Source organism: Oncorhynchus clarkii, chromosome 33 (genome assembly GCF_045791955.1).
Source record: "Oncorhynchus clarkii lewisi isolate Uvic-CL-2024 chromosome 33, UVic_Ocla_1.0, whole genome shotgun sequence".
Classification (NCBI taxonomy): domain Eukaryota; kingdom Metazoa; phylum Chordata; class Actinopteri; order Salmoniformes; family Salmonidae; genus Oncorhynchus; species Oncorhynchus clarkii.
In genome coordinates, this window is record NC_092179.1 from 13,725,816 (window position 1) to 13,752,719 (window position 26,904).

At 46.1% G+C, this 26,904-nt stretch overlaps 1 protein-coding gene across 1 annotated transcript in view; it reads left to right on the plus strand.

Annotated features, from left to right (window-relative positions):
* Nucleotides 1-781: 781 nt before the first annotated feature.
* LOC139392846 (metallophosphoesterase domain containing 1) overlaps nucleotides 782-26,904 on the plus strand; it is a 46,853-nt gene continuing 20,730 nt past the window's right edge. Inside the window, exons 1-4 of the mRNA XM_071141152.1 lie at nucleotides 782-1,045; nucleotides 4,767-5,228; nucleotides 6,637-6,818; nucleotides 17,629-17,854. Coding sequence (XP_070997253.1) covers nucleotides 5,056-5,228; nucleotides 6,637-6,818; nucleotides 17,629-17,854 — 581 coding nt within the window. The 5' untranslated portion in view covers nucleotides 782-1,045; nucleotides 4,767-5,055. The remainder of the gene's footprint in view (nucleotides 1,046-4,766; nucleotides 5,229-6,636; nucleotides 6,819-17,628; nucleotides 17,855-26,904) is intronic.

A 26,904-nucleotide genomic window follows, 5' to 3' on the forward strand; every position in this document is an offset into this window, starting at 1 on the left:
GTGTAGATAAGGCCTTATCTTCATGCCTCTCCTCTTTTCTTACAATATTTCTCTTTCGGCACCGGCATCCATTTTTAAAGTTCATTGTGTATTAATTAATTAATTAAGTCAGAGTTTAGATTGAGGACATCTAGTTTGTTTTTCATTGACTTTAGCTTCTTATTTTAAATGCTGTTTTCAAGAGTAGTTGAGTTTAGTAATAGGCCCTAGTCTCCAAAGACAACAAATGTTTAACCAGGCAGTGGCGCATTTACACAAATTATAAAGACATCGGCTATGAATAAGAATGTGTTTTCATAGTATTTTTTTGCAACTGTATTCTGTTGAAAATAATGAAACGTTCCCCTGAAGCCAAGGTCAGTTGGGTTGCAGACATCCATCATGTCATCTTGCATTATTCCAGAACTAGCACACCTGATTCAAATAGCCTAATGATTAGTTGACCAATTTGACTCAAGTGTACTTGTACTACAATACATAAAAGTCGGTGGAACTGGCTTGGGGTAAACTAATCCAGAAGAGGTTTGAGAAACACAGGGCTATGGTAAGGATGAAACTAGGCCAGATGTGAAAATATAAAGTAAAATGTATGTCATTTTTTACCACATCGATGGTTCTACATTGGTCTTAAAGAAATGCAGTTTAATTATGCATCTGTGGTAGATGAAATGATAGAAAAAACAGAAACGAATCTCTGATATTGTACAGCTCAAACTGTCTGTCAGACATTAATTGATTCGTGCTCAGACCTCCCCTTCGCACATTGAGCTGTTCATCCAACAGAAGGCTCCAGAACATATCAGGGAGAGGCGGGAAGACACAGAGCTCGAGCATATTCAGCACAAGAGGCGGGAGATGAAGTGTTTCCGCGAGAGCCAAAGCGCAAACCTGAGCACCACGCGCTGCACTTTCAAACCGACCAGCGCAGCTCGCTAGCTGCTCCCCCCTCCGCCGTCCGCTCCTCTATCAGACCCACCGGACTTCACTGGTTCATCCCTAACCGGACAGGCTCAGCTCATCCGACCGGGAGACCGGGCGAAGCCAGGTAGGTTTGGTGCGGCGGTGTCTGCTTGGGTGCAAATTGGTGTTGCCAATGTTTTGTGTCGCAGGCTACAGGATTAGTAGGATGACAATCCGAAACAGATTTTGGATTTCAATTCTATTCTAATGTGTATTTTTTTCTGTCGGAAATGTGTTTTACTTCACGTAGCCTAATGTCTAGTATATCTAGTCCAAGATGTGGATCACTCTCTTCTCTGTGTTAGGTTGTCCACCAGCATGCTTTCATAATGTACAGTTAATTCAGAAAGTATTCACACCTCTTGACTTTTTACACATGTTGTTTCAGCCTGAGTTTAAAATGGATTAAATATATATTTTGGGGGGGAGTACTGGTCTACACACAATACCCCATAATGTCAACGTGGAATTATGTTTTTCGACATTTTTACAAATTAATAAAAATGAAAAGCTGAAATGTCTTGAGTCAAAAAGTATTCAACTCCTTTCTTATGGCAAGCCTAAATAAATGCAGGAGTAAATTTCCTTAACAAGTCACATAATAAGTTGCATGGAATAGTGTTTAACATTATTGTTGAATGACTACCTCATCTCTGTATCCCACACATACATGTAAGGTCCCTCAGTCGAGCAGTGAATTTCAAACACTGATTCAACCACAAAGACCAGGGAGGTTTTCCAATGCCTCTCAAAGATGGGCACCTATTGGTAGGTGGGTAAAAAAAAAAGACATTGAATATACTTTTGAGAATGGTGAAGTTATTAATTACTCTTTGGATGGTGTATCAATACACCCAGTCACTACAAATATATGGACATCCTTCCTAACAAACTCAGTTGCCGGAGAGGAAGGAAACTGCTCAGGGATTTCTACCCATGAGGCCAATGGGGACTTTAAAACAGTTACAGAGTTGAATGGCTGTGACAGGAGAAAACTGAGGATGGCGCAACAACATTGTAGTTACTCCACAATACTAACCTAATTGACAGTGCGAAAAGACAGAAACCTGTACAGAATAAACATATTCCAAAACATGCATCGTGTTTGGAACAAGGCAATACTGAAAAAATGTGGCAAAGTAATTCACTTTTTGTCCGGAATACAAAGTGTTATGTTTGGGGCAAATCCAATACAACACATTACTGAGTACCACTCTCCATATTTTCAAGCATAGTGGTGGCTGCATCATGTTATGGGTATGATTGTAATTGTTTAGGACAGGAGTTTTTCAGGATAAAAAAATAAACGTAATGGAGCTTACCAAGAGTACAGTGAATGTTCCTGAGTGGCCGAGTTACAGTTTTGACTTAAATCTACTTGAAAATCTATGGCAAGACCTGAAAATGGTTGTCTAGCAATGATCAACAACCATTTTGAAAAGAATAATGGGCAAATGTAGCACAATCCAGGTGTGGAAAGCCCAGAAAGACTCACAGCTGTAATCTGTGAGTGTTGTCTCGCTTGTTGTGATATGTGTTTTGTCCTATATTTATATTGTATTTATATATTAATCCCAGGCCCACGTCCCCGCAGGAGGCCTTTTGGATTTTGGTAGGCCGTCATTGTAAATAAGAATTTGTTCTTAACTGACTTGTTTACTTAAATAAAGGTTAAAACATTTTTTTTAAATAATCGCTGCCAAAGGGGCTTCTACAAAGTATTCACTCAGGGGTGTGAATACTTATGTAAATGTGATATTTCTGTATTTCATTTTCAATACATTTGGAAACATTTCTAAAAACATGTTTTCACTTTGTGATTATGGGCTATTTGAATTAAGGCAGTAACACAACAAAATGTGGAATAAGTCAAGGGTATATGAATAATTTCTGAAGGCAATGTAAAACATTTCTCTGTGTTTGATGCTAGATCCAAATAGCAGAACCACCATGCCCAAATCCCCCGATGACAATGGAACCGAATCTTAGTAAAAATGCACCCTTCTGCTCTCATTCACTCAGCTACATATCCTATATCTATCGGTCAATGCCATAAAGAACCACGGAAGGCTGCATAGTCTACATCTATCTGGTCAATGCCATAAAGAACCACGGAGTGCTGCATAGTCTATATCTATCTGGTCAATGTCATGATCAAATTTCAGAACAGATTTGCCAACAACCCCTCAAGTGGTTGGTGAGAGTTTATTTGGGGTCCTAAATACAAATAATACCAAAAAAGCAATGTCTTCCATATATAGTTTTCATTTGAACAATTTACAATATTATTAACATTAAGAAAGACAAAGACAACTATTTAATCTCCATGCCTTTGTGTTTTGTTGACTATGCCCTACTAAACTACACAAAATAGCCTTCTGAAGTAGGCTAACACCCAAGAATGAAGGCTTGACATTATATCTGATTTGATTGATTTTTTGTTTGCAATTTAGTTTAGTAAGATTTAGTCAGATAACTGGACATAATTCAAATGAATGACAATTATTGTGAAAACAAGAAACCAAACCTTCATATTAAATGTCTCAATTAGAGAGACAAATCAACTGCTTGTTTATGCGAGATTGCTTGGAAGTGGCTCTTGATTGTCTTATTAATCAGATGTGAATTACTTTGTCAAAATTAGATTTTGTAATGTTTGTTCTATTCATTTGACAGAGTGGTTCTCATATAATGTCTGTGTCCCTCTATCACTATGCTAGCATGGGACAGGTGTGAATGCTGCCAATACCTTGTCAAATTCAAATTGAGCCAGACGTGCACACTCAGTGCTGTATGCTATAGCCTTGTAGGCATCAGTCATAACCTGTCAACAGGACTTGTAGCCTACACACACATGTATATACATACACATACACAGTCCATTTTTACACAGCATAAAGAATCTAACCAACATACATGACTAATGGTGTGTGTCCGTACCAGGGCGTGGAATAGCCTACGAGTGAAACGAAGGAACATTGTCGCACAATTTTATGGGACTGCTTCTCACAGTCGTTAAATCTGAGTGTCTGTCATCTGTGCCAAAGAAGAGAGTGCATCAATCAATTCCACCTCACGCCTATTCATTTATCAAACCGTCCCTCTTCACCATGTTCTCTGCTACATCTTTCTTCATCATTCTTCCTGTAGACAAGGTCCTGTTCATGTTAATACGGCCCATTCCCTTTGTTCCTAGTGCCAGTGTAATCCTCTTCTATTCTCACTGTGTACCATGCTCTCAGCATCTGCCAATGCACCCTTCTGCTCTCATTCACTCAGTGTGAGGACTTCTGGCACTGCCACACACACACACACACACACACACACACACACACACACACACACACACACACACACACACACACACACACACATATATATACATGCATGGACACACACAAGAGTATGCCTGTGTGAGTCATGGTGTTAAGTGTGTGTAATTATGAAATGGTGTGTGGCCGTTTTCACATGAATGAGGTGGCACACTGACATAGCAGCACAATCCAGGATAAATCCAGCTCCCCCACTCATCCCCAAATGATCACCCTCCTTCCTCCTTACATCCCTCCCTCACCATCTCACCATCTTTCAGGATTCGTATGAAATCCGACTAGAATCCCAGAAGCAGAGCTGTAATTTAAAGGCAGTAGTAAATGTGATATCTGCTTGACAGTGTAAAAGCCGTAGATGCTCTTAGGGGTTGGGTTATGTTGCTTTGGTGGATAGTGTTTTATTTACAGTCTTAACTGTGCATTCCAGATTGGTGTTGTATTCCCACTCAGTGGTTTTGTTCTCTGTGTGTGCAGGAGTAGGGGGACACTGAGGTGGAGGGGGGACATGCTCGCTCAGCAACCCAGCAGAGTTTCTCCGAGGTGGGCCAAGCTGTGACAGAGGGCCTCTCTGGTGAGCCAACCCGCAACCCTGACCGCTCCAGCAGGCCTCACTTCCAGTCCTAACTACTGTGTGTGCCAGGACCAGGCCACCTCCAGCCCAGGCCAGACCACGTCTACCCCAGGCCAGCCCAGAGTGGGTCAGCCCCAGCCCAACCCACCACTTCCCCAGCCCAGTAGCGGCCCAGGCCCAGGCTCCAGAAGCATGGCCTTCACCCTGTCAGAGATCATGGCTGCACGGCGGCAGCAGCAGTCCCAGGCCCAGCGGGCAGCAGGCAGGGTGGCCGTGGAGGTGGATGAATACAGCACCAACCCCACCCAGGCCTTCACCTTCTACAACATCAACCAGGGACGCTTCCAGCCCCCGCACGTACACATGTAAGTAGAACACATACACGCATGCAGGCCGGCAGACGCACACCCCTGCAGATATACATGTACAGTGCCTTGCGAAAGTATTCGGCCCCCTTGAACTTTGCGACCTTTTGCCACATTTCAGGCTTCAAACATACTGATATAAAACTGTATTTTTTTGTGAAGAATCAAACACAAGTGGGACACAATCATGAAGTGGAACAACATTTATTGGATATTTCAAACTTTTTTAACAAATCAAAAACTGAAAAATTGGGCGTGCAAAATTATTCAGCCCCCTTAAGTTAATACTTTGTAGCGCCACCTTTTGCTGCGATTACAGCTGTAAGTCGCTTGGGGTATGTCTCTATCAGTTTTGCACATCGAGATGCTCTCTGCGCTTTTAACGGACCTCTGAGACTATCACAGTGCAGGTGCATTTATACAGAGACTTGATTACACACAGGTGGATTGTATTTATCATCATTAGTCATTTAGGTCAACATTGGATCATTCAGAGATCCTCACTGAACTTCTGGAGAGAGTTTGCTGCACTGAAAGTAAAGGGGCTGAATAATTTTGCACGCCCAATTTTTCAGTTTTTGATTTGTTAAAAAAGTTTGAAATATCCAATAAATGTCGTTCCACTTCATGATTGTGTCCCACTTGTTGTTGATTCTTCACAAAAAAATACAGTTTTATCTTTATGTTTGAAGCCTGAAATGTGGCAAAAGGTCGCAAAGTTCAAGGGGGCCGAATACTTTCGCAAGGCACTGTACATACACATAAGCTGGCATACACACTACATATGTTCAGACACCTGGTCTCTGTCTATCTCCGTTCCCAAGCCATCCTCTATTCCTGTCTCTCCCCTTTCTCCCTCTTTCTTTTTCTTTGAGACCCATCCTCTCTGCATGCTGTTATTTGCTCTCTCATTCCATTTCTCTCTGTCTCTCTGTCCTTCTTTCAGTCTCTGTGTGATGGTGGAGTGTTGAGGGCTTGCTGTGTACCTGGAGGAGAGCTCACTAAAGTGGGCCACTGTTATTCACCAGCTCCCTTCTCCCTCTGGAGACTCTCTGGGGCTGCTGCACACTCACAGAAACTCCCACAGGACTCCTCTCTCTATCTGTGCTTTTCTTTCTTTTTTCTACCATTCCTTCGCCTTTGTTGTGGCTGACCTCTCACAGTTTTTTTCCCTCTTTTAATTTCTCTCTTTTTCTCTCTCTCTCTTTTTTAACTTTCTATAAGGGATGGTGATGGATACGGATCCAGACTACATTAACACCGCAACTCTGCTTCTTCATTTTGAGACTTCCCATTGTTTATCTTTCCCATGGTCTTTCTCACGCTTTTCTCTCTCTCTCTCTCTCTCTCTCTCTCTCTCTCTCTCTCTCTCTCTCTCTCTCTCTCCTTCGTTCTCTCTCTACTTTAGGGTGGACCCCCTGCCCCATGACACTCCCAAGCCGCCAGGTTACACCCGTTTTGTGTGTATCTCAGACACCCACTCCCGTACGGACGCCATTCAGATGCCATACGGTGACGTGTTCATCCATGCTGGAGACTTCACAGAGCTGGGCTTGCCCTCTGAGGTCAAGAAGTTCAACGATTGGCTAGGTAAGACTGACCAATCACATTAAGCAACATCACACCACGTCAAAGTTTAGTACTAGAGATTTTTGTTTTTTAAAATGGTGCACAATTTATTTTCAAATGTGATAGATCTTATTTGAATTATTTTTCTTCCTTTTTTATTGCTGTTGTAGTGAAATGAGAAATGGACATTGAGAAGAGCCAGTTCTCAAGAGTTGAAGTGTTTTTAGCTTACTCAAAATCCAGTGCCACCAGTGAAAATATTTCTATGTATTACGCACAAATTCAATTAGAAAATGTGTTTTTCACTCAACGTCAAAAAAAACATGTCATGGATGGAGGGATACCTGATGAAAAATAGATAAAAAGAAGAAACTGCCCACTCTGTTCATGTTCAGTACTTAGAGCAGTGACATTATAGTTGGCACACGTTACTGTCTTCATAAAACATGAACCCAACGTTAACTCTAAGAGATCTTGTAAGAACCAGAACATTGCAACTCTTAGCCGTGTGCCGCCCCAGCCAGCGTGCTGCAGTGATTCCTATTTCCACCGCCTGTCTCTTTGCGATGGGAGGAGAGGGGGTGGAGAGCAGAGGGATAAGGATGAAGCTCGAGGGGGGAAGAAGGGGGAGACGGGATGGCAGCTCAGCCCCCCCAAGGCTAGTCGACGGGGAGTGCGAGCTGAAAACCTGCTCGCCCCACGCCTCGACTGGCGGGAGAGACTGCTAGGAAGATAAAACCCGCCAAACGCGCCCGGTGTGCCTTATGAAGTTTCTCTCTTTCTCCTTTTCCTGTAGCTGTCTTTCTCTCCCGCTCGTTCGTATAAATATTTATAATCTGTATTCTTCTCCTGTTCCATTCTCTATCTCTTTTTCTCTATCTGTCTCTGTCTCGCTCTCGCTCGCTCGCTCTCTCTCGCTCTCTCTGGATGAATGTATAGCTCATGCTGCTTTGTGTCTGCAGCCTGGCTCCAGTGAGAGCTCAACATTGGCCTCAGCATTAGGCTTTCATTCTACCTGATGAACCTCGGTACAAAAGCACACTGTAGGGAAACACTGTCATATTGCCAGGTGAACACACTCATTCCAACCGTCCTCTCTTTCCACACTTCCTTTGTCTGAAAGTCTGTCTTCTCTTTCTTTCTTTCTTTACTTCTGTCTTTTCTTTTGTCTGGTTCCCTCCCTTTTTCTTCTATCCCTTCCTCTATCTCTCCCTCCCTTTATGAAGATATGGGTCTCTTTTTTTCTCTCTCTCCTCTTGGCATCGTGGCAGCTCCCTCCCTTCTCTCAGTATTTTTAGCAGGAAGGCTCCTCCCGGTTCTTCTGGCAGGGGCTCAAGGCTTTGTCAGAGCTGGTGCACACTGCAGGAGAGGAGAAGAAGGGGGGGGAAGGGGAGATTACTGTAGAAGACAGCGGGGAAGATGGGGAGGTAGAGTTGAACTTCATCCCATGGAAGGTCTATCTTTAGCTAGTTATCCTCAGCTTTGGTCCCTTGAGACCCAGAAGACAGAGGTCTTGTTGTTTTAGTGAAAATGACTTTTGTGGATTCTAAGAAAGACCTGGTTTGGTGGTAGGGCATGTAATCATGATTTGTTAGGCATGGTGTCAGATTAACTGGAAAAGGAGATGGGATGAAGAGATGCCGAGAGGAGAGAAAGGGGAGAAAGAATAGGTAGAAGGCGAGAGGTAGACACAGAGAGGTTATATAGCACCACTTCAGTCCAATTCTTTCCTATAACGCTCTCTTTGATCAGCTTTCAATGCTTCTAACACAGTGTACTCACACACACACACTGATGCTGCTAAGACTTCACAGCCCAGTATGAATCAATACAGGTTAGAAAAATTACACAGAAGACGCAAACCATATGATGAAGCTGTACTATGCATTAAGTCATGGGTGACGTTGCAGTGCATGTGTGCATAATGTCCCTGCGTGTGGATATGAGCAAGAAGGTTCTGCTTTAGATTCCAGTGGTGTCTTCATTCATCGCGTGATGGTGAAGGTTCGCTGAGCGGGGCCTGTATCCAGTAGTAGATGTTCTCTGTGCTGCCGCCTGCTCTCCATCGCTGGTTAAATATGGATCTCATTGTGCTTCTGGGTCCAACAGTAGTCAAGAGTGGAGCTGCTTTCATTCTTAACTTGCTGCTCTATTCTCCTCTTTTCTATCTCACTTCTCTTTATTCCCCTGTCCATTCCTTTCTTTCCTTCTCTTTTGCTCTTTAACTCTTATTTCCCTTGTTTCTATCTCTACCTTGGTCTTTTACTCTGTATTTGCACATCTTCCCATATCTCTGTCTCCCTTTGTGTCTCTCTCTGTCTCTCTCTCTTGTTTCTCTCTGTCTCTCTCTCTGTGTCTCTCTGTGTCTCTCTCTGTGTCTCTCTGTGTGTCTCTCTGTGTCTCTCTCTCTCTGTCTCTCTCTGTGTCTATGTGTTTCTCTCTGTGTCTCTCTGTGTTTCTCTCTGTGTCTCTCTCTGTGTCTCTGTGTCTCTCTGTGTCTCTGTCTGTGTCTCTCTGTATCTCTGTCTGTGTCTCTCTGTGTCTCTTTCTCTCTCTGTGTCTCTCTGTGTCTCTCTCTGTGTCTCTCTGTGTGTCTCTCTGTGTCTCTCTCTCTGTGTCTCTCTCTGTGTCTCTCTCTGTGTCTCTCTCTGTGTCTCTCTCTGTGTCTCTCTGTGTTTCTCTCTGTGTCTCTCTCTGTGTCTCTGTGTCTCTCTGTCTCTGTCTGTGTCTCTCTGTATCTCTGTCTGTGTCTCTCTGTGTCTCTTTCTCTCTGTATCTCTGTCTGTGTCTCTCTGTGTCTCTTTCTCTCTGTCTCTCTCTGTGTCTCTCTGTCTCTCTCTGTGTCTCTCTGTGTCTTTCTCTGTGTCTCTCTCTCTGTCTCTCTCTGTGTCTCTCTATGTGTCTCTCTCTGTGTTTCTCTCTGTGTCTCTGTCTGTGTCTCTGTCTGTGTCTCTCTGTATCTATGTCTGTGTCTCTTTCTTTCTGTCTCTCTGTCTCTCTCTGTCTCTCTCCGTGTCTCTCTGTGTCTCTCTCTGTCTCTCTCTCTCTCTGTCTCTCTCTGTGTCTGTCTCTCTGTGTGTCTCTGTGTGTTTCTCTCTCTGTCTCTCTCTGTGTTTGTGTGTCTCTCTGTATGTCTGTGTCTCTGTGTCTCTGCGTGTACGTCTGTGTGTCTGTCTGTGTCTCTCTGTCTCTCTCTGTGTCTCTGCGTGTGTCTGTCTCTTTGTGTCTGTCTGTGTGTCTCTCTGTGTCTCTGGGTATCTCTCTGTGTTTCTGTGTCTCTCTCTGTCTCTCTGTGCGTCTCTGTGTGTTTCTCTGTGTGTCTGTGTCTCTGTGTATGTCTGCATGTCTGTCTCTGTGTCTCTCTGTGTCTGTCTGTGTGTCTGTCTGTGTCTGTGTGTCTCTGTCTGTGTCTCTGTCTGTGTCTCTGTCTGTGTCTCTATGTGTGTCTCTGTGTGTCTGTCTGTGTGTGTCTGTCTGTGTGTCTCTCTCTCTGTGTCTCTCTCTGTGTCTCTGGGTATCTCTCTCTGTGTCTTTGTCTGTCTCTGGGTGTCTCTCTGTGTGTCTCTGTGACTCTCTCTGTGTCCCTGTGTCTTTCTCTCTGTGTCTCTGGGTGTCTCTCTGTGTCTCTGAATGTCTCTGGGTCTCTCTCTGTGTCTATCTCTCTGTGTGTCTCTCTGGGTGTCTCTCTGTGTCTCTTTCTGTGTCTCTGTGTCTCTCTCTGTGTCTCTGTGTCTCTCTCTGTGTCTCTGGGTTGTAGAGTTCAGAGACTCCTGTGTCTATGACACTGCTCTTTATTTAGCACCTGTTCCCCTCTGCTCCCCTTTTCTCCTGAATAATAGATGGCTGACTCCTATGATGTGATTGCCGTGTAGGCACTCTGTGTCCACTTCATGACCCCTCCCCAACCCTCTCCTTAGCTCAGTAATAGAAAATACAATCATAAACATTTCATGAGTGCTGTCTTTCTCTTCACAGGCTTCTCTCTCTCTCACCTTGATCCATCAGTGGGGAGGAGGAGACAGTGCAGCACTTGTTGTTTCTATGTCCAGGGGGGCTGGTGTACCTTGGAGGGGACCTACATTTTGTGTAGTCAACAGTTGGAGGGACTGTCTAGGTAATTACTTGTTGGGGCAGGTGAAAGTGGCAGTGTGGAATGCCAGGGAGCATCAGATGCAGGGGGTGAGGTGTACGGAGCTCAGAGCTATGTTGCGGGTGCTGACACTGGCGCATGCCTACGGTAAATTGGGGGAGTTTGCAGAGGTGTGGATGATGAGGGGGGCTTGGTTCTAACTTTTTAGATCGGTTACAATGAAGTAAAGTTTGTATTTTTAATGATCTTGGAAACTATATTCATCTTAAGATACACTATATATACAAGTATGTAGACACCCCTTCAAATGAGTGGATTTGGCTATTTCAGCCACACCCATTGCTGACAGGTGTATAAAATCGAGCACGCAGCCATGCAATCTCCATAGACAAACATTGGCAGTAGAATGGCCCATACTGAAGAGCTTAATGACTTCCAATGTGGCACGGTCATAGGATGCCACCTTTCCAACAAGAGAGCTTCATGAAATGGGTTTCCATGACTGAGCAGCCGCACACAAGCCTAAGATCACCATGCATAATGCCAAGCGTCGGCTGGAGTGGTGTAAAGTTTGCCACCATTGGACTCTGGAGCAGTGGAAACACGTTCCCTGGAGTGATGAATCACGCTTCACCATCTGGCAGTTCAACGGACAAATCTGGGTTTGGCGGATGCCAGGATAACGCTACCTGCCACAATGCATAGTGCTAACTGTAAAGTTTGGTGGGGCAGGGATAATGGTCTGGGGCTGTTTTTCATGGTTCATGCTATTCCTCTTAGTTCCAGTGAAGGGAAATGTTAACGCTACACTATACTTTTACATTTTAGACGATTCTGTGCTTCCAACTTTGTAGCAGGCCCTTTCCTGTTTCAGCATGACAATGCCTCCATGCACAAAGTGAGGTCCGTACAGAAATAGTTTGTCGAGATTGATGTGTAAGAACTTTACTGGCCTGCACAGAGCCCTGACCTCAACCCCATCGAACACCTTTGGGATGAATTAGAATGCCGACTGCAAGACAGGCATAATCGCCCATCGACCTCACTAATGCTCTTGTGGCTGATCGGACGCAAGTCCCCACAGCAATGTTCCAACATCTAGTGAAAAGCCTTCCCAGAAGAGTGGAGGCTGTTATAGCAGCAAAGGGGGGACCAACTCTATATTAATGCCCATGATTTTGGAATGAGATGTTCAATGACCAGGTGTCCACATACATTTGGTCTTGTGGTGTAGCTAGGTTGGATAACCACATATCTCAGTCACAGTAAGTATATTTTTCTTTAATGAAGAAGGTCGGCGCTAGTAAGAAAATAAAGTCACTTTTGAGTTCAGTGTAATGCGTGCCCAGTGGGGGTATCTCTGTCTCTGGCTGTATTCTGACTCATCACCCTTTTCACTGGATGAATATTGATGTGACATTGTGACGAAGAACAGGACAGGCTGCTATTTTGATGATGTGTCTTCTGTATGTGCTGGGCTTGGAATGGAAGTGGAACAGCAAGAGAGAAAGACTGAAACAAGAGATGAAGAGAGAGAGTGAGAGGAACGACAGAGACCACCTACTAGACCGGGGATGGTGTTAGCGTCTTTGTCGGATTTGCGTTTAGGTGGCGGGTGCAAATTAAATGTGTGTGTGTGTGTGATTACAGGGATGTACTGTGTGAGGGCAGAGTGTGTGTTTTGAATGCATTGCTTGCTTAGTCGCTTGTGTTTTTGTGTGTTTGTGTGTGTTTTTTCGATTGTGTATGTGCCAGTGCGGTGTGTGGGTGGTGTTTAAACAGGAGAGTGTATTTGCCTCATGGCTTCATGTTCAGGTGGGAGGGATTAGACACACACACACACACACACTGAATGGGCGTTGTAATGCTAAACCAGGTTGAGTCTCAACATGTCTTTTTTCTTATAAACAGTAGTTATTGCTTCTGTAGACAGACCAATGCAACTAGGCTGTTGTGGCATAGAATGACTTGATTGAATGTGCAGGAGACATTATTAGTAAGTACTGGTAGATACACACTGTTATGTTGATGGGCAGCTAGAACAAGTTGGACTTACAGACAAATACCTTGTACACACACACACAGACACACACACAAAGGGCAGTAATCCCCCTCGACATGCCATGGATTTGGTCAAAACAGGGATTTTCCTCTTCAAAGGGCAAGGACCACCCATCGGAACACCAGAACAATGGTGGCTGGAGCCCCGGAAGCTTCACACACAGACACACAGACTAACCGCCCTCCTCGGCTTCTAATATATTGAGGATTTGGGGGTTATTGTAAAGGCCAGTATAGAGCACATTCCACTGTATCTAGTCAAGCACTAGTCCCTTCATACAGCAGATCACTCCCCTTAACTAACCCTGTTAGAACTGGGTCTGTATTAAACCACACACACACACAAACACTGGACAGTGAGGGAGGAAATGACAGGGATAAAGGGAGGCTGAGGGATAGAGAGAGGGAGGGAGAGAAAGAGAGATGGAGAGGGAGGGAGGGATGGAGAGGGGGGGAGGGATGGAGAGGGAGGGAGGGAAGAGAGGGAGGGATGGAGAGAAAGATGGAGAGGGAGGGAGGGCACCTCTGCAGTGTGTCTTGGGAGGAGAATGTAGTACAGGGCTGCTTAGACAAGTTTTAGACTTAGACAGAAGTGTTGTGCGTGTTTTTGAGTGTGTTTTACTGTGTGTGTGTGTACATGTGTTTTTATTTGATTACTTCTTTTGAACTGAAACACAGAGAATGCTTGCTGCTTTGTGCGGGTGATTCACAGGGAAATTTAAACTATTTGTTGCTTGAAAGCGGCTTTTGAAATCTAAGACAAAAGTTGGGAAAAGATGGTTGCTAACAGCAGCAGACAGTGCTCTGCTGCCTGCATATTTGGATTAGTCTCTCTCTACCTCTTTCTTTCTCTCTCTCACTCTCTGTCGTCTCTCTCTCTTACCTTCCTTTCTCTTTTCCAAAAGCATCGCATTCATCTTTCTTCATGTAGTTTTGTGTTTGAGTGAGTTATTATGACCAACGTGTGTGCTTTGTGGATGTGGAAGAGTGACTGTATTGTGGAACGGTAATTTGAGCGTTGATACATTGTTCCACTGTGCCTGTATGGAGATTATGTTTGATAAAGAGAGACAAGCACGGCCTGCTTTGACTCATTGGAAGAACATCATGTTTTGATCACTGGTGGTGTTCATAAAGTACATAGGACCAGGAGTTTTTCCTGGTAAGGTCATGTAGTCAGGAAACGCTCCTAGCCATAATTCTAGTCATACAATATGCAGATTCAGCCTTTCACCAAACATGATTTTAAAATGTCACCCATAAAACTTGAATTAATGGAGGTGGATGCGGGGGCGTGTTTACTGAACGAGGTATGCTTCACTCCAGTCGACCTAACTCCACTCCTAACTGAGGGCCAGTGAATGTATTTGATGGATTTTTTTCCGGTTACATCCTACCTAGGGAAATAGACATAATTGAATTTATATACTGGGTCAGTGTTTTTTGTTAAGAGGTCCTTCATTTCAAAAGTTTCAAGATAAGGCGGCAGAGGAAATGGGAATGGAAGTAGGACAAATAGGAAACGATGACACTCTAGGTGTTGCCTCAGTCCTTGGCCACAGGGGTGCAATTAAATGCTTTGGCCTCTGCTGTGAAGGAGCTCCGAATCCCGACGTCTTTAACCTGGGCTATTTGACAGCCTCTATCTGATCATCTGCAAATGGGACATCAGGCTTCGAGTGTTCTGTGTGTTCCAACTTCTGCTGTTGTCCTTGCTCCAGGAGTATCTGCAGGCTTATCTTCTTTAAAAGGACATTTCAACATTCATCATCTCCAGCACCACCAACAACATCAACATATGTGAAAATTGTGCATTTTCTAGGGAAAAAAACATTGAGGGAGATAAATGTTTCCAATGACGACATCCACCAATTAGTTGGCAATGCCTACTCATAATTGGTTCAAATCACACGATGCACACCGAAGACGTACACAAAACATAGAAATGTGCCATTTTCACATATGTTGATGTTGGGGTGGTGCTGGTGATGATGAACATGAAATGTCCCTTTAAGTCATCAGATGAACTGAAGCTCCTAACAGCCTCCTGGCTGCAGGTCTTGGCGTCTCAAAGCCTCCGGAAGATGTCTGGACACAAGTTCTTCTTTAAAACAACGTCCATGAGTATACTTCCTTCTCTTCTCTCACTTCTTTTACAAAACTGAGCCGGCGTTCCATGCCAAACTACCATGTTGGAATCTGAAGACTTTGGGGCGAAAAGGGGTAAAAGGAAAAAAAAGAAGTGTGAATACCGGCCAGTCCATGTTGGTGGGGGGGCTCTGTTATGAAGAGTTCACTTTTTTCAGGATTTACTTTTTATTGGCTGGAAAAGGCACTTGGGTTGTCTGTCAGTAAAGGATGAAGATAGATACTTAAGGCATTGTGCTATTTCTCTGAACAGTGGAACACTTGGAATGGTACTGTACACATTCTACTATTTCTCTGAACAGTGGAACACTTGGAATGGTACTGTACACATTCTACTATTTCTCTGAACAGTGGAACACTTGGAATGGTACTGTACACATTCTACTATTTCTCTGAACAGTGGAACACTTGGAATGGTACTGTACACATTCTACTATTTCTCTGAACAGTGGAACACTTGGAATGGTACTGTACACATTCTACTATTTCTCTGAACAGTGGAACACTTGGAATGGTACTGTACACATTCTACTATTTCTCTGAACAGTGGAACACTTGGAATGGTACTGTACACATTCTACTATTTCTCTGAACAGTGGAACACTTGGAATGGTACTGTACACATTCTACTATTTCTCTGAACAGTGGAACACTTGGAATGGTACTGTACACATTCTACTATTTCTCTGAACAGTGGAACACTTGGAATGGTACTGTACACATTCTACTATTTCTCTGAACAGTGGAACACTTGGAATGGTACTGTACACATTCTACTATTTCTCTGAACAGTGGAACACTTGGAATGGTACTGTACACATTCTACTATTTCTCTGAACAGTGGAACACTTGGAATGGTACTGTACACATTCTACTATTTCTCTGAACAGTGGAACACTTGGAATTGTACTGTACACATTCTACTATTTCTCTGAACAGTGGAACACTTGGAATGGTACTGTACACATTCTACTATTTCTCTGAACAGTGGAACACTTGGAATGGTACTGTACACATTCTACTATTTCTCTGAACAGTGGAACACTTGGAATGGTACTGTACACATTCTACTATTTCTCTGAACAGTGGAACACTTGGAATGGTACTGTACACATTCTACTATTTCTCTGAACAGTGGAACACTTGGAATGGTACTGTACACATTCCACTATTTCTCTGAACAGTGGAACACTTGGAATTGTACTGTACACATTCCACTATTTCTCTGGCTGCACATTGTGACCATTCATTGGAACCATAGAAAAATAATAATTATATTTATATGGTTGTTACAAGTGAGTTGTGACCCTTCTTTGTGATGTGTACTGTTTGCTGTTAAATCTTGCCTGTATGTAAACTTGCCTTTGTTTTCAGGTGCAAAAATCATGTTGTAAGTTCATTCTTATGGTTTAGGTTATTTTGTTGTTTCTATGAGTAAGAAAAACTCAAATCAAGGTCTATACAGTTTATTGCCATTATGTCTATCTGTACAATAACCCAATAAATAAAGTTTACATGCAAGAACAAAATGTGTTACATCCAGCCTAGCTAGTTCCCCCCCCCCCCCCCCCCCCCCCACCTTCTGTCTCTCTGGATGCTGTCACTGTTCTCTGACTGGCTGTTGTGACAGAGCCGTCTCTTGAGTTGTCAGCCTCTCCTAAAGCTGAGTTTAATTACTCCTTTTCAGCAGCACGACGCACACACACACACACACACACAGCATGCCACATCGTTCTCGCAGTAATTGTCAAAAAACGCACAGCGATTGAAGTCTCCATCAACCGTGCTACCTGACAAACGCCGATGCGTCTCACGTCTCGTAGACAAAGAAGACCCCCAGATTTGTCATGGTTTTCACAAGGTTTTTTCATCAACCCTTTGAAAACATTAGGGGATATGTAGATGTGTGTGTGTTGGCCTGCCACAGTGTTGGACAGGCAACGCGGATCGATACACTGTCCCCACTGTGCCCATCTCTGAATAGACAATTAGAGGAGGAGGAGGAGGAAGAGTTACAGTACACGATTATTGACTGGGTTTGGATGAAGGGCCCATCTATGATAAACATATGCTAGCAATGGCTCATGTAGAAAATGGTTATTCTAATAGAATATGTTTTATATTTACTATAGTTCTAAAATCCCTTTATTTATAATATTCCTAAAATAAATAAAAAATGACTATATCCCTAAAATTCTAAATAATGAAATAAGTGTATTGAAGGTTCCGTGAAATATTTCCTTTCCTATTCCTTTGTTACCTGTGATTAATGGAACTGTGACTGTCAGATGAGAGATGTCTTTGTGAGAACGAACAAAACAAATATGATTGTTGACACTATTGCAACTAAGATGGATCGGAGCTAGTATGACCCATGACAGACGAGACAAAAATAAAGACATTCCGTATCAATTAATGATCTTTTTCCATTGGATTTTTGTACTCTGTTGCACCTGTAGAAGTTTTTTGAATGGGTGTGGACTACTTTTGAACTGATGCTCCATTTCCTCCTTTCTCTCCTCTCCCTCCCAGGCACCTTGCCCTACGACATAAAGATAGTGATTGCGGGGAACCATGAGTTGACCTTTGACCAGGAGTTCATGGCTGACCTGATCAAGCAGGACTTCTACTACTTCCCATCAGCCTCCAAGTTGAAACCAGAGAACTATGAGAACGTCCAGTCCCTGCTCACCAACTGTATCTACCTGCAGGACTCAGAGGTCACCGTACGCGGCTTCCGCATCTATGGCTCCCCCTGGTTGGTAACTCTGTAACTGCAGTATACCTGATAGTGGACAACACTCTTACTACTTGATCTATTTCTATCTATCAATCTTCTCTCACAACCACTTTGTCCTTCCTCTCCACTTACTTTCCTGTCAGTCATTCACTCACCCTCCCCTCCACACACTTCCTCCCATGCTCTTTTTTTTCATGGTTACCTCTCTAGCTATGGTTCCTTCTTCTTTTTCACCCTCCCTCTCTCCTCTCCTCTCCTGTTTTCTCTCCCTGGTCAGCGCCAGGCTGTGTGTGTGTGTGTGTGTGTGTGTGTGTTTGTGTGTGTGTGTGTGTGTGTGTGTGTGTGTGTGTGTGACCAATGCTCCATGATGCAGTGTTTTTGTGTTTTTGGTGTGTCCATGTGTTTTTGGTGAGGGGCCCCAGAGGTAGTGTGTTTTTGGGAGGGATGTGCGTGTGGGGCCCCCAGTGTTAGGTAATTGGTTTGAGATAGTGGGGTCCCTTGAGTTAGAGGAATAGTCGCTATAGAGAGATGCCTGAGGTGTGTTGAGATAGTGAGAAGGGGTGAGAGAGAGAGAGAGAGAGAGGGAGAGAATGGAGAGGGAGAGGGAGAGATGAAGAAAGAGAGATGGAGGGAGGGAGGGGAAGAAGGAGGGAGAGAGAGAGAGTGAATGAGAAATGAAGCAGGAGAGAACTGAAGACTGAGGGTGTGAGAGGAAGAATGGTGTACACAGCTTCAATTCAGTAACACCGGCTGGGCTTGGCTTGTGCAGTAGGCTTACCACAAAAGGCAGATGAAATGGTGTGTGTGTGTTAGTGTGCCTTTGTGTGTGTGCGTGTGTGTGTGTGTGTGTGTTGCAGCAGCCCAAGGCTCTGTTCCTCCAGTACAGGGGGACTCCAGCTGGAGGCTCCGTGTGTTCCCCTCTCCACACTGTCTGCTCCTCTATCTCTCTACCTCTCCTCATCCCTCCCTCAATCCACCTGTCTGCTCCTCTATCTCTCTACCTCTCCTCATCCCTCCCTCTCCCTCAATCCACCTGTCTGCTCCTCTATCTCTCTACCTCTCCTCATCCCTCCCTCAATCCACCTGTCTGCTCCTCTATCTCTCTATCTCTCCTCATCCCTCCCTCAATCCACCTGTCTGCTCCTCTATCTCTCTACATCTCCTCATACCTCCCTCTCCCTCAATCCACCTGTCTGTTCCTCTATCTCTCTACCTCTCTTCATCCCTCCCTCAATCCACCTGTCTTCTCCTCTATCTCTCTACCTCTCCTCATCCCTCCCTCAACCCACCTGTCTGCTCCTCTATCTCTCTACATCTCATCCCTCCCTCTCCCTCAATCCACCTGTCTGTTCCTCTATCTCTCTACCTCTCTTCATCCCTCCCTCAATCCACCTGTCTGCTCCTCTATCTCTCTACCTTTCCTCTTCCCTCCCTCAATCCACCTGTCTGCTCCTATATCTCTCTACCTCTCCTCATCCCTCTCTCTCCCTCAATCCACCTGTCTGCTCCTCTATCTCTCTACCTCTCCTCATCCCTCCCTCAATCCACCTGTCTGTACCTCTATCTCTCTACCTCGCCTCATCCCTCCCTCTCCCTCAATCCACCTGTCTGCTCCTCTATCTCTCTACCTCTCCTCATCCCACCCTCAATCCACCTGTCTGCTCCTCTATCTCTACCTCTCCTCATCCCTCCCTCAATCCATCTGTCTGCTCCTCTATCTCTCTACCTCTCCTCATCCCTCCCTCTCCTTCAATCCACCTGTCTGTTCCTCTATCTCTCTACCTTTCCTCTTCCCTCCCTCAATCCACCTGTCTGCTCCTATATCTCTCTACCTCTCCTCATCCCTCCCTCTCCCTCAATCCACCTGTCTGTACCTCTATCTCTCTACCTCTCCTCATCCCTCTCTCTCCCTCAATCCACCTGTCTGTTCCTCTATCTCTCTACCTCTCCTCATCCCTCTCTCTCCCTCAATCCACCTGTCTGCTCCTCTATCTCTCTACCTCTCCTCATCCCTCCCTCAACCCACCTGTCTGCTCCTCTATCTCTCTACATCTCATCCCTCCCTCTCCCTCAATCCACCTGTCTGTTCCTCTATCTCTCTACCTCTCTTCATCCCTCCCTCAATCCACCTGTCTGCTCCTCTATCTCTCTACCTTTCCTCTTCCCTCCCTCAATCCACCTGTCTGCTCCTATATCTCTCTACCTCTCCTCATCCCTCTCTCTCCCTCAATCCACCTGTCTGCTCCTCTATCTCTCTACCTCTCCTCATCCCTCCCTCAATCCACCTGTCTGTACCTCTATCTCTCTACCTCGCCTCATCCCTCCCTCTCCCTCAATCCACCTGTCTGCTCCTCTATCTCTCTACCTCTCCTCATCCCACCCTCAATCCACCTGTCTGCTCCTCTATCTCTACCTCTCCTCATCCCTCCCTCAATCCATCTGTCTGCTCCTCTATCTCTCTACCTCTCCTCATCCCTCCCTCTCCTTCAATCCACCTGTCTGTTCCTCTATCTCTCTACCTTTCCTCTTCCCTCCCTCAATCCACCTGTCTGCTCCTATATCTCTCTACCTCTCCTCATCCCTCCCTCTCCCTCAATCCACCTGTCTGTTCCTCTATCTCTCTACCTCTCCTCATCCCTCTCTCTCCCTCAATCCACCTGTCTGTTCCTCTATCTCTCTACCTCTCCTCATCCCTCTCTCTCCCTCAATCCACCTGTCTGCTCCTCTATCTCTCTACCTCTCCTCATCCCTCCCTCAATCCACCTGTCTGTTCCTCTATCTCTCTACCTCTCTTCATCCCTCCCTCAATCCACCTGTCTGCTCCTCTATCTCTCTACCTCTCCTCATCCCTCCCTCAATCCACCTGTCTGCTCCTCTATCTCTCTACATCTCATCCCTCCCTCTCCCTCAATCCACCTGTCTGTTCCTCTATCTCTCTACCTCTCTTCATCCCTCCCTCAATCCACCTGTCTGCTCCTCTATCTCTCTACCTCTCCTCATCCCTCCCTCAACCCACCTGTCTGCTCCTCTATCTCTCTACATCTCATCCCTCCCTCTCCCTCAATCCACCTGTCTGTTCCTCTATCTCTATACCTCTCTTCATCCCTCCCTCAATCCACCTGTCTGCTCCTCTATCTCTCTACCTCTCCTCATCCCTCCCTCTCCCTCAATCCACCTGTCTGCTCATCTATCTCTCTACCTCTCCTCATCCCTCCCTCAATCTCAATCCACCTGTCTGCTCCTATATCTCTCTACCTCTCCTCATCCCTCCCTCAATCCACCTGTCTGTTCCTCTATCTCTCTACCTCTCCTCATCCCTCCCTCAATCCACCTGTCTGCTCCTCTATCTCTCTATCTCTCCTCATCCCTCCCTCAATCCACCTGTCTGCTCCTCTATCTCTCTACATCTCCTCATACCTCCCTCTCCCTCAATCCACCTGTCTGTTCCTCTATCTCTCTACCTCTCTTCATCCCTCCCTCAATCCACCTGTCTGCTCCTCTATCTCTCTACCTCTCCTCATCCCTCCCTCAATCCACCTGTCTGCTCCTCTATCTCTCTACATCTCATCCCTCCCTCTCCCTCAATCCACCTGTCTGTTCCTCTATCTCTCTACCTCTCTTCATCCCTCCCTCAATCCACCTGTCTGCTCCTCTATCTCTCTACCTCTCCTCATCCCTCCCTCAACCCACCTGTCTGCTCCTCTATCTCTCTACATCTCATCCCTCCCTCTCCCTCAATCCACCTGTCTGTTCCTCTATCTCTCTACCTCTCTTCATCCCTCCCTCAATCCACCTGTCTGCTCCTATATCTCTCTACCTCTCCTCATCCCTCCCTCTCCCTCAATCCACCTGTCTGCTCCTCTATCTCTCTACCTCTCCTCATCCCTCTCTCTCCCTCAATCCACCTGTCTGCTCCTCTATCTCTCTACCTCTCCTCATCCCTCCCTCAATCCACCTGTCTGTACCTCTATCTCTCTACCTCGCCTCATCCCTCCCTCTCCCTCAATCCACCTGTCTGCTCCTCTATCTCTCTACCTCTCCTCATCCCACCCTCAATCCACCTGTCTGCTCCTCTATCTCTACCTCTCCTCATCCCTCCCTCAATCCATCTGTCTGCTCCTCTATCTCTCTACCTCTCCTCATCCCTCCCTCTCCTTCAATCCACCTGTCTGCTCATCTATCTCTCTACCTCTCCTCATCCCTCCCTCAATCCACCTGTCTGCTCCTATATCTCTCTACCTCTCCTCATCCCTCCCTCAATCCACCTGTCTGCTCCTCTATCTCTCTACCTTTCCTCTTCCCTCCCTCAATCCACCTGTCTGCTCCTCTATCTCTCTACCTTTCCTCTTCCCTCCCTCAATCCACCTGTCTGCTCCTATATCTCTCTACCTCTCCTCATCCCTCCCTCAATCCACCTGTCTGCTCCTCTATCTCTCTACCTTTCCTCTTCCCTCCCTCAATCCACCTGTCTGCTCCTATATCTCTCTACCTCTCCTCATCCCTCCCTCAATCCACCTGTCTGCTCCTATATCTCTCTACCTCTCCTCATCCCTCCCTCTCCCTCAATCCACCTGTCTGTTCCTCTATCTCTCTACCTTTCCTCATCCCTCTCTCTCCCTCAATCCACCTGTCTGCTCCTCTATCTCTCTACCTCTCCTCATCCCTCCCTCAATCCACCTGTCTGTACCTCTATCTCTCTACCTCGCCTCATCCCTCCCTCTCCCTCAATCCACCTGTCTGCTCCTCTATCTCTCTACCTCTCCTCATCCCACACTCAATCCACCTGTCTGCTCCTCTATCTCTACCTCTCCTCATCCCACACTCAATCCACCTGTCTGCTCCTCTATCTCTCTACCTCTCCTCATCCCTCCCTCTCCCTCAAACCACCTGTCTGTTCCTCTATCTTTCTACCTCTCCTCATCCCTCCCTCTCCCTTAAACCACCTGTCTGTTCCTCTATCTCTCTACCTCTCCTCATCCCTCCCTCTCCCTCAATCCACCTGTCTGTTCCTCTATCTCTCTACCTTCCCTCTTCCCTCCCTCAATCCACCTGTCTGCTCCTATATCTCTCAACCTCTCCTCATCCCTCCCTCAATCCACCTGTCTGTACCTCTATCTCTCTACCTCTCCTCATCCCTCCCCCTCTCCCTCAACCACCTGTCTGCACCTCTAGCTCTCTACCTCTCCTCATCCCTCCCTCCCCCTCAATCCACCTGTCTGCCCCTCAATCTCTCTACCTGTCCTCTTCCCTCCCTCAATCCACATGTCTGCTCCTCTATCTCTCTACCTCTCCTCATCCCTCTCTCTCTCCCTCAATCCACCTGTCTGCTCCTCTATCTCTCTACCTCTCCTCATCCCTCCCTCTCCCTCAAACCACCTGTCTGTTCCTCTATCTTTCTACCTCTCCTCATCCCTCCCTCTCCCTTAAACCACCTGTCTGTTCCTCTATCTCTCTACCTCTCCTCATCCCTCCCTCTCCCTCAATCCACCTGTCTGTTCCTCTATCTCTCTACCTTCCCTCTTCCCTCCCTCAATCCACCTGTCTGCTCCTATATCTCTCAACCTCTCCTCATCCCTCCCTCAATCCACCTGTCTGTACCTCTATCTCTCTACCTCTCCTCATCCCTCCCCCTCTCCCTCAACCACCTGTCTGCACCTCTAGCTCTCTACCTCTCCTCATTCCTCCCTCCCCCTCAATCCACCTGTCTGCCCCTCAATCTCTCTACCTGTCCTCTTCCCTCCCTCAATCCACCTGTCTGCTCCTCTATCTCTCTACCTCTCCTCATCCCTCTCTCTCTCCCTCAATCCACCTGTCTGCTCCTCTATCTCTCTACCTCTCCTCATCCCTCCCTCTCCCTCAATCCACCTGTCTGTTCCTCTATCTCTCTACCTCTCTTCATCCCTCCCTCAATCCACCTGTCTGCTCCTCTATCTCTCTACCTCTCCTCATCCCTCTCTCTCTCCCTCCATCAACCTGTCTGTTCCTCTATCTCTCTACCTCTCCTCATCCCTCTCTCTCCCTCAATCCATCTGTCTGTTACTCTATCTGTCTACCTCTCCTCATCCCTCTCTCTCTCCCTCAATCCACCTGTCTGATCCTATATCTCGCTACCTCTCTTCATCCCTCCCTCAATCCACCTGTCCGCTCCTCTATCTCTCTACCTCTCCTCATCCCTCCCTCTCCCTCAATCCACCTGTCTGCTCCTCTATCTTTCTACCTCTCCTCATCCCTCTCTCTCCCTCAATCCACCTGTCTGCTCCTCTATCTCTCTACCTCTCCTCATCCCTCTCTCTCTCCCTCAATCCACCTGTCTGTCTGTGCGCTCCACATGTCGCTGGCTCGGCAATGGGGAGCACAGGGGAACGCGGGGGAACGAGGATGTCTCTTTCTATCTCTAATCTCTGTCAGGAGCAGTGGGACAGCGCCTGCTTTACCCTCTTCAGTCCCGTCTCCATGGCGATGCCAGGCTGGCACTGCTTTATGGCCCGTGGCCAACCTGTACTGTAGCCTCGGGGTGGTGGGAGGAGAGACTGTCTGTCTGCCTGTGTCTCCTGCCCTGACAAGTTGTCTGGCCTGAAAGAACTGTAACAGCACAGTCACTCTCCCCTCTGCTCCAGTCACTCTCCCCTCTGCTCCAGTCACTCTCCCCTCTGCTCTGCTCTCACCCTCCCTCCATCTCCCTGTCTCATTTCCTCCATTCTTTTCCCTCAATCCCCTCAGCCATCACTATTCCACAAAGCCCTGTTCCAAACCCATATCTCTCCTTCTCCCCATCCCTCCATCCATCTTTACTTATGTTCTGTCATCCTTCAATCACTCGTTCTCTTTTCTATCCCTTCATCCGTCCCTCTCTCCTCGTGGGGGTCTGATGGCAGGTTGCTCGCAGCACGGTGCTTCCTTGTCCGTCCTTTGTCTCCGTCACAGACACACACACACACACACACACAGACACTCACAGCTCCACCATCCCTATCCCTACCCCCCAGTCTCCAGACAAAATTAGATCCGAACATAGCATGCTGCATCCTACCCGAATCCTAACAATTTGTCATTCTCTGAAATGTGGAATCAAAAGGACAGCATGGGGGAGCAGTGTGTGTGTGTGTGTGTGTGTGTGTGTGTGTGTGTGTGTGTGTGTGTGTGTGTGTGTGTGTGCCTCTGTTCCTGTTCTGACAGTAATGCAAGTTTACAAGTCATTTGTCATGGGCGTATCGCAAAGCCACCCCGCGTCTCGGAGCTAAAGGGATGGGGAGACAGAATGGAAGGTGTGTGTGTGTGTGTGTGTGCGTGTGTGTGTGTGTGTGTGTGTGTGTGTGTGTGTGTGTGTGTGTGTGTGTGTGTGTGTGTGTGTGTGATGGAGGCAGAACAGTAGAGCCCCAAACCATAGTCTAACAGTAGCGTGGGAGGCATGGGAATTAGCCACAGTAGTCGTCTTTTCAAAGCCCAAACGAGGCAGAGAATCCACTACACAACGCACAAGCACAGAAACACAGCGGAACGAGGGAAAAGGGGAGAAGGAGGACAAAGTGGAACGAGCAAGTTTTTTTTTAAATGTAGACCTGCTCAACTGTGTTTGGAATTTTAGGCCTTCTATTTTGAGTGTGTCAGAGAGGGCAGAGGTGGCAGCATTAGTGTAGTCTACAGCTGTGTGTGTCAGAGTGTATCCGAGGTCTCGGAACACGTTTTGTTTTACACAGGGGAGAGAGCTCCTCGCTTCACTGCAGACTTCCAATGTAGCTAATCACATGGCTAATTAAGGAGATCACAACACTGTGGTGTGTGTGTGTGTGTGTGCGTGTGCGTGTGCGTGTGCGTGTGTGTGTGTGCGTGTGCGTGTGTGTGTGTGTGCGCCCTACTGGTATAGCCAAGAAGTGAACTATAAATGATGTAGCCTATTTAAATGATTAGCAGAGACTGTGTGGGCCTGATTCAATTCATCGTAAACCAATCCCTTAAACAATGAATTGAATTGTGATTCAGTTATCATCAACACAACTGTGTCGTCCTCACCTTGCTCATGGACGGAACAATGAATGATCACCTTGTAGTTAAACATGTCCTTTTAAACATGTTCTTTCTACATCTTTAGTTCCACATAGATCCTCACAGTATTTCACTCTCTCTTCACTGGTTTTCTCCTGAGAGAGAGAGATATAGTAGGGTGATAGGAATAGCAGAGAGAGGTAAAAGGGAGAGGGTGTAGAAAGAAGGTAAGAGAATGGGGTAAAGAAAGAGAGATGCAGAGATTGAGAGGCAGGAATGGAGAAAGGAGCGCGAGAAAGGGGGAGAGATGGAGAAGAGGGGGATGGAGAGAGTAACAGAGGCCTTATAGCGGCCCTCTCTGTGGAATGAACTAATGGGTTAACTCTCTCTAAGTGTTCATAATGACAGTCTCTAAGGACGGCATACACCACAGAGACACACACACATCTGAAGAGCGGCGGGAGAGAGAGAGGGGGAGGACAGAGGAGCGAAATCAGGAGCTGTTTATTGATGGGGGAGTGGTGGGATGAGGATACTTTTTTTTAAATGAAAAAGGGAGAAATATATCGCTCCCCACTGCTCTCCGCACGGAATAATTAAGCACGGAGATGCAAAAGACTCCTTAATTAGATTTTTTAATTATTTAGGATTTCACTTCTTTCTATAGTGGCCCAATTAAGAAAGCTCATCAGAAAAACTAAAGAGATGAAGAGAGTCTTCTCCTCTTCCTCCCCCTCTTCCTCCCCCTCTCCTCTCTTTGATTCATGGTGAGGGACAGAATACCTGCTCCCCCTGTTTTGAAAACTTCTCTGATGAAGGGGGGATGGAAAGAAGGAGAGATCTCTCCTCTTTCTCTGTGTTTTTAATTAACAGGTGTTTTGATGTAGACTGAGAGGATGGGTGGAGAGTGGCAGAGGGAGAGAGGGACAGAATACTCCAGGGGTTTTATATAATGACTCTAATGATGTAGAAATGATGAAGGTCATTTGACCTCTTTGGAGTTTGTCTAAGAGTTCTTGCTGTTACTGCTGAACATCTCTTACAGGATATTATAACGAGGGAGAGAGGGAGAGATCGTCCTTCCA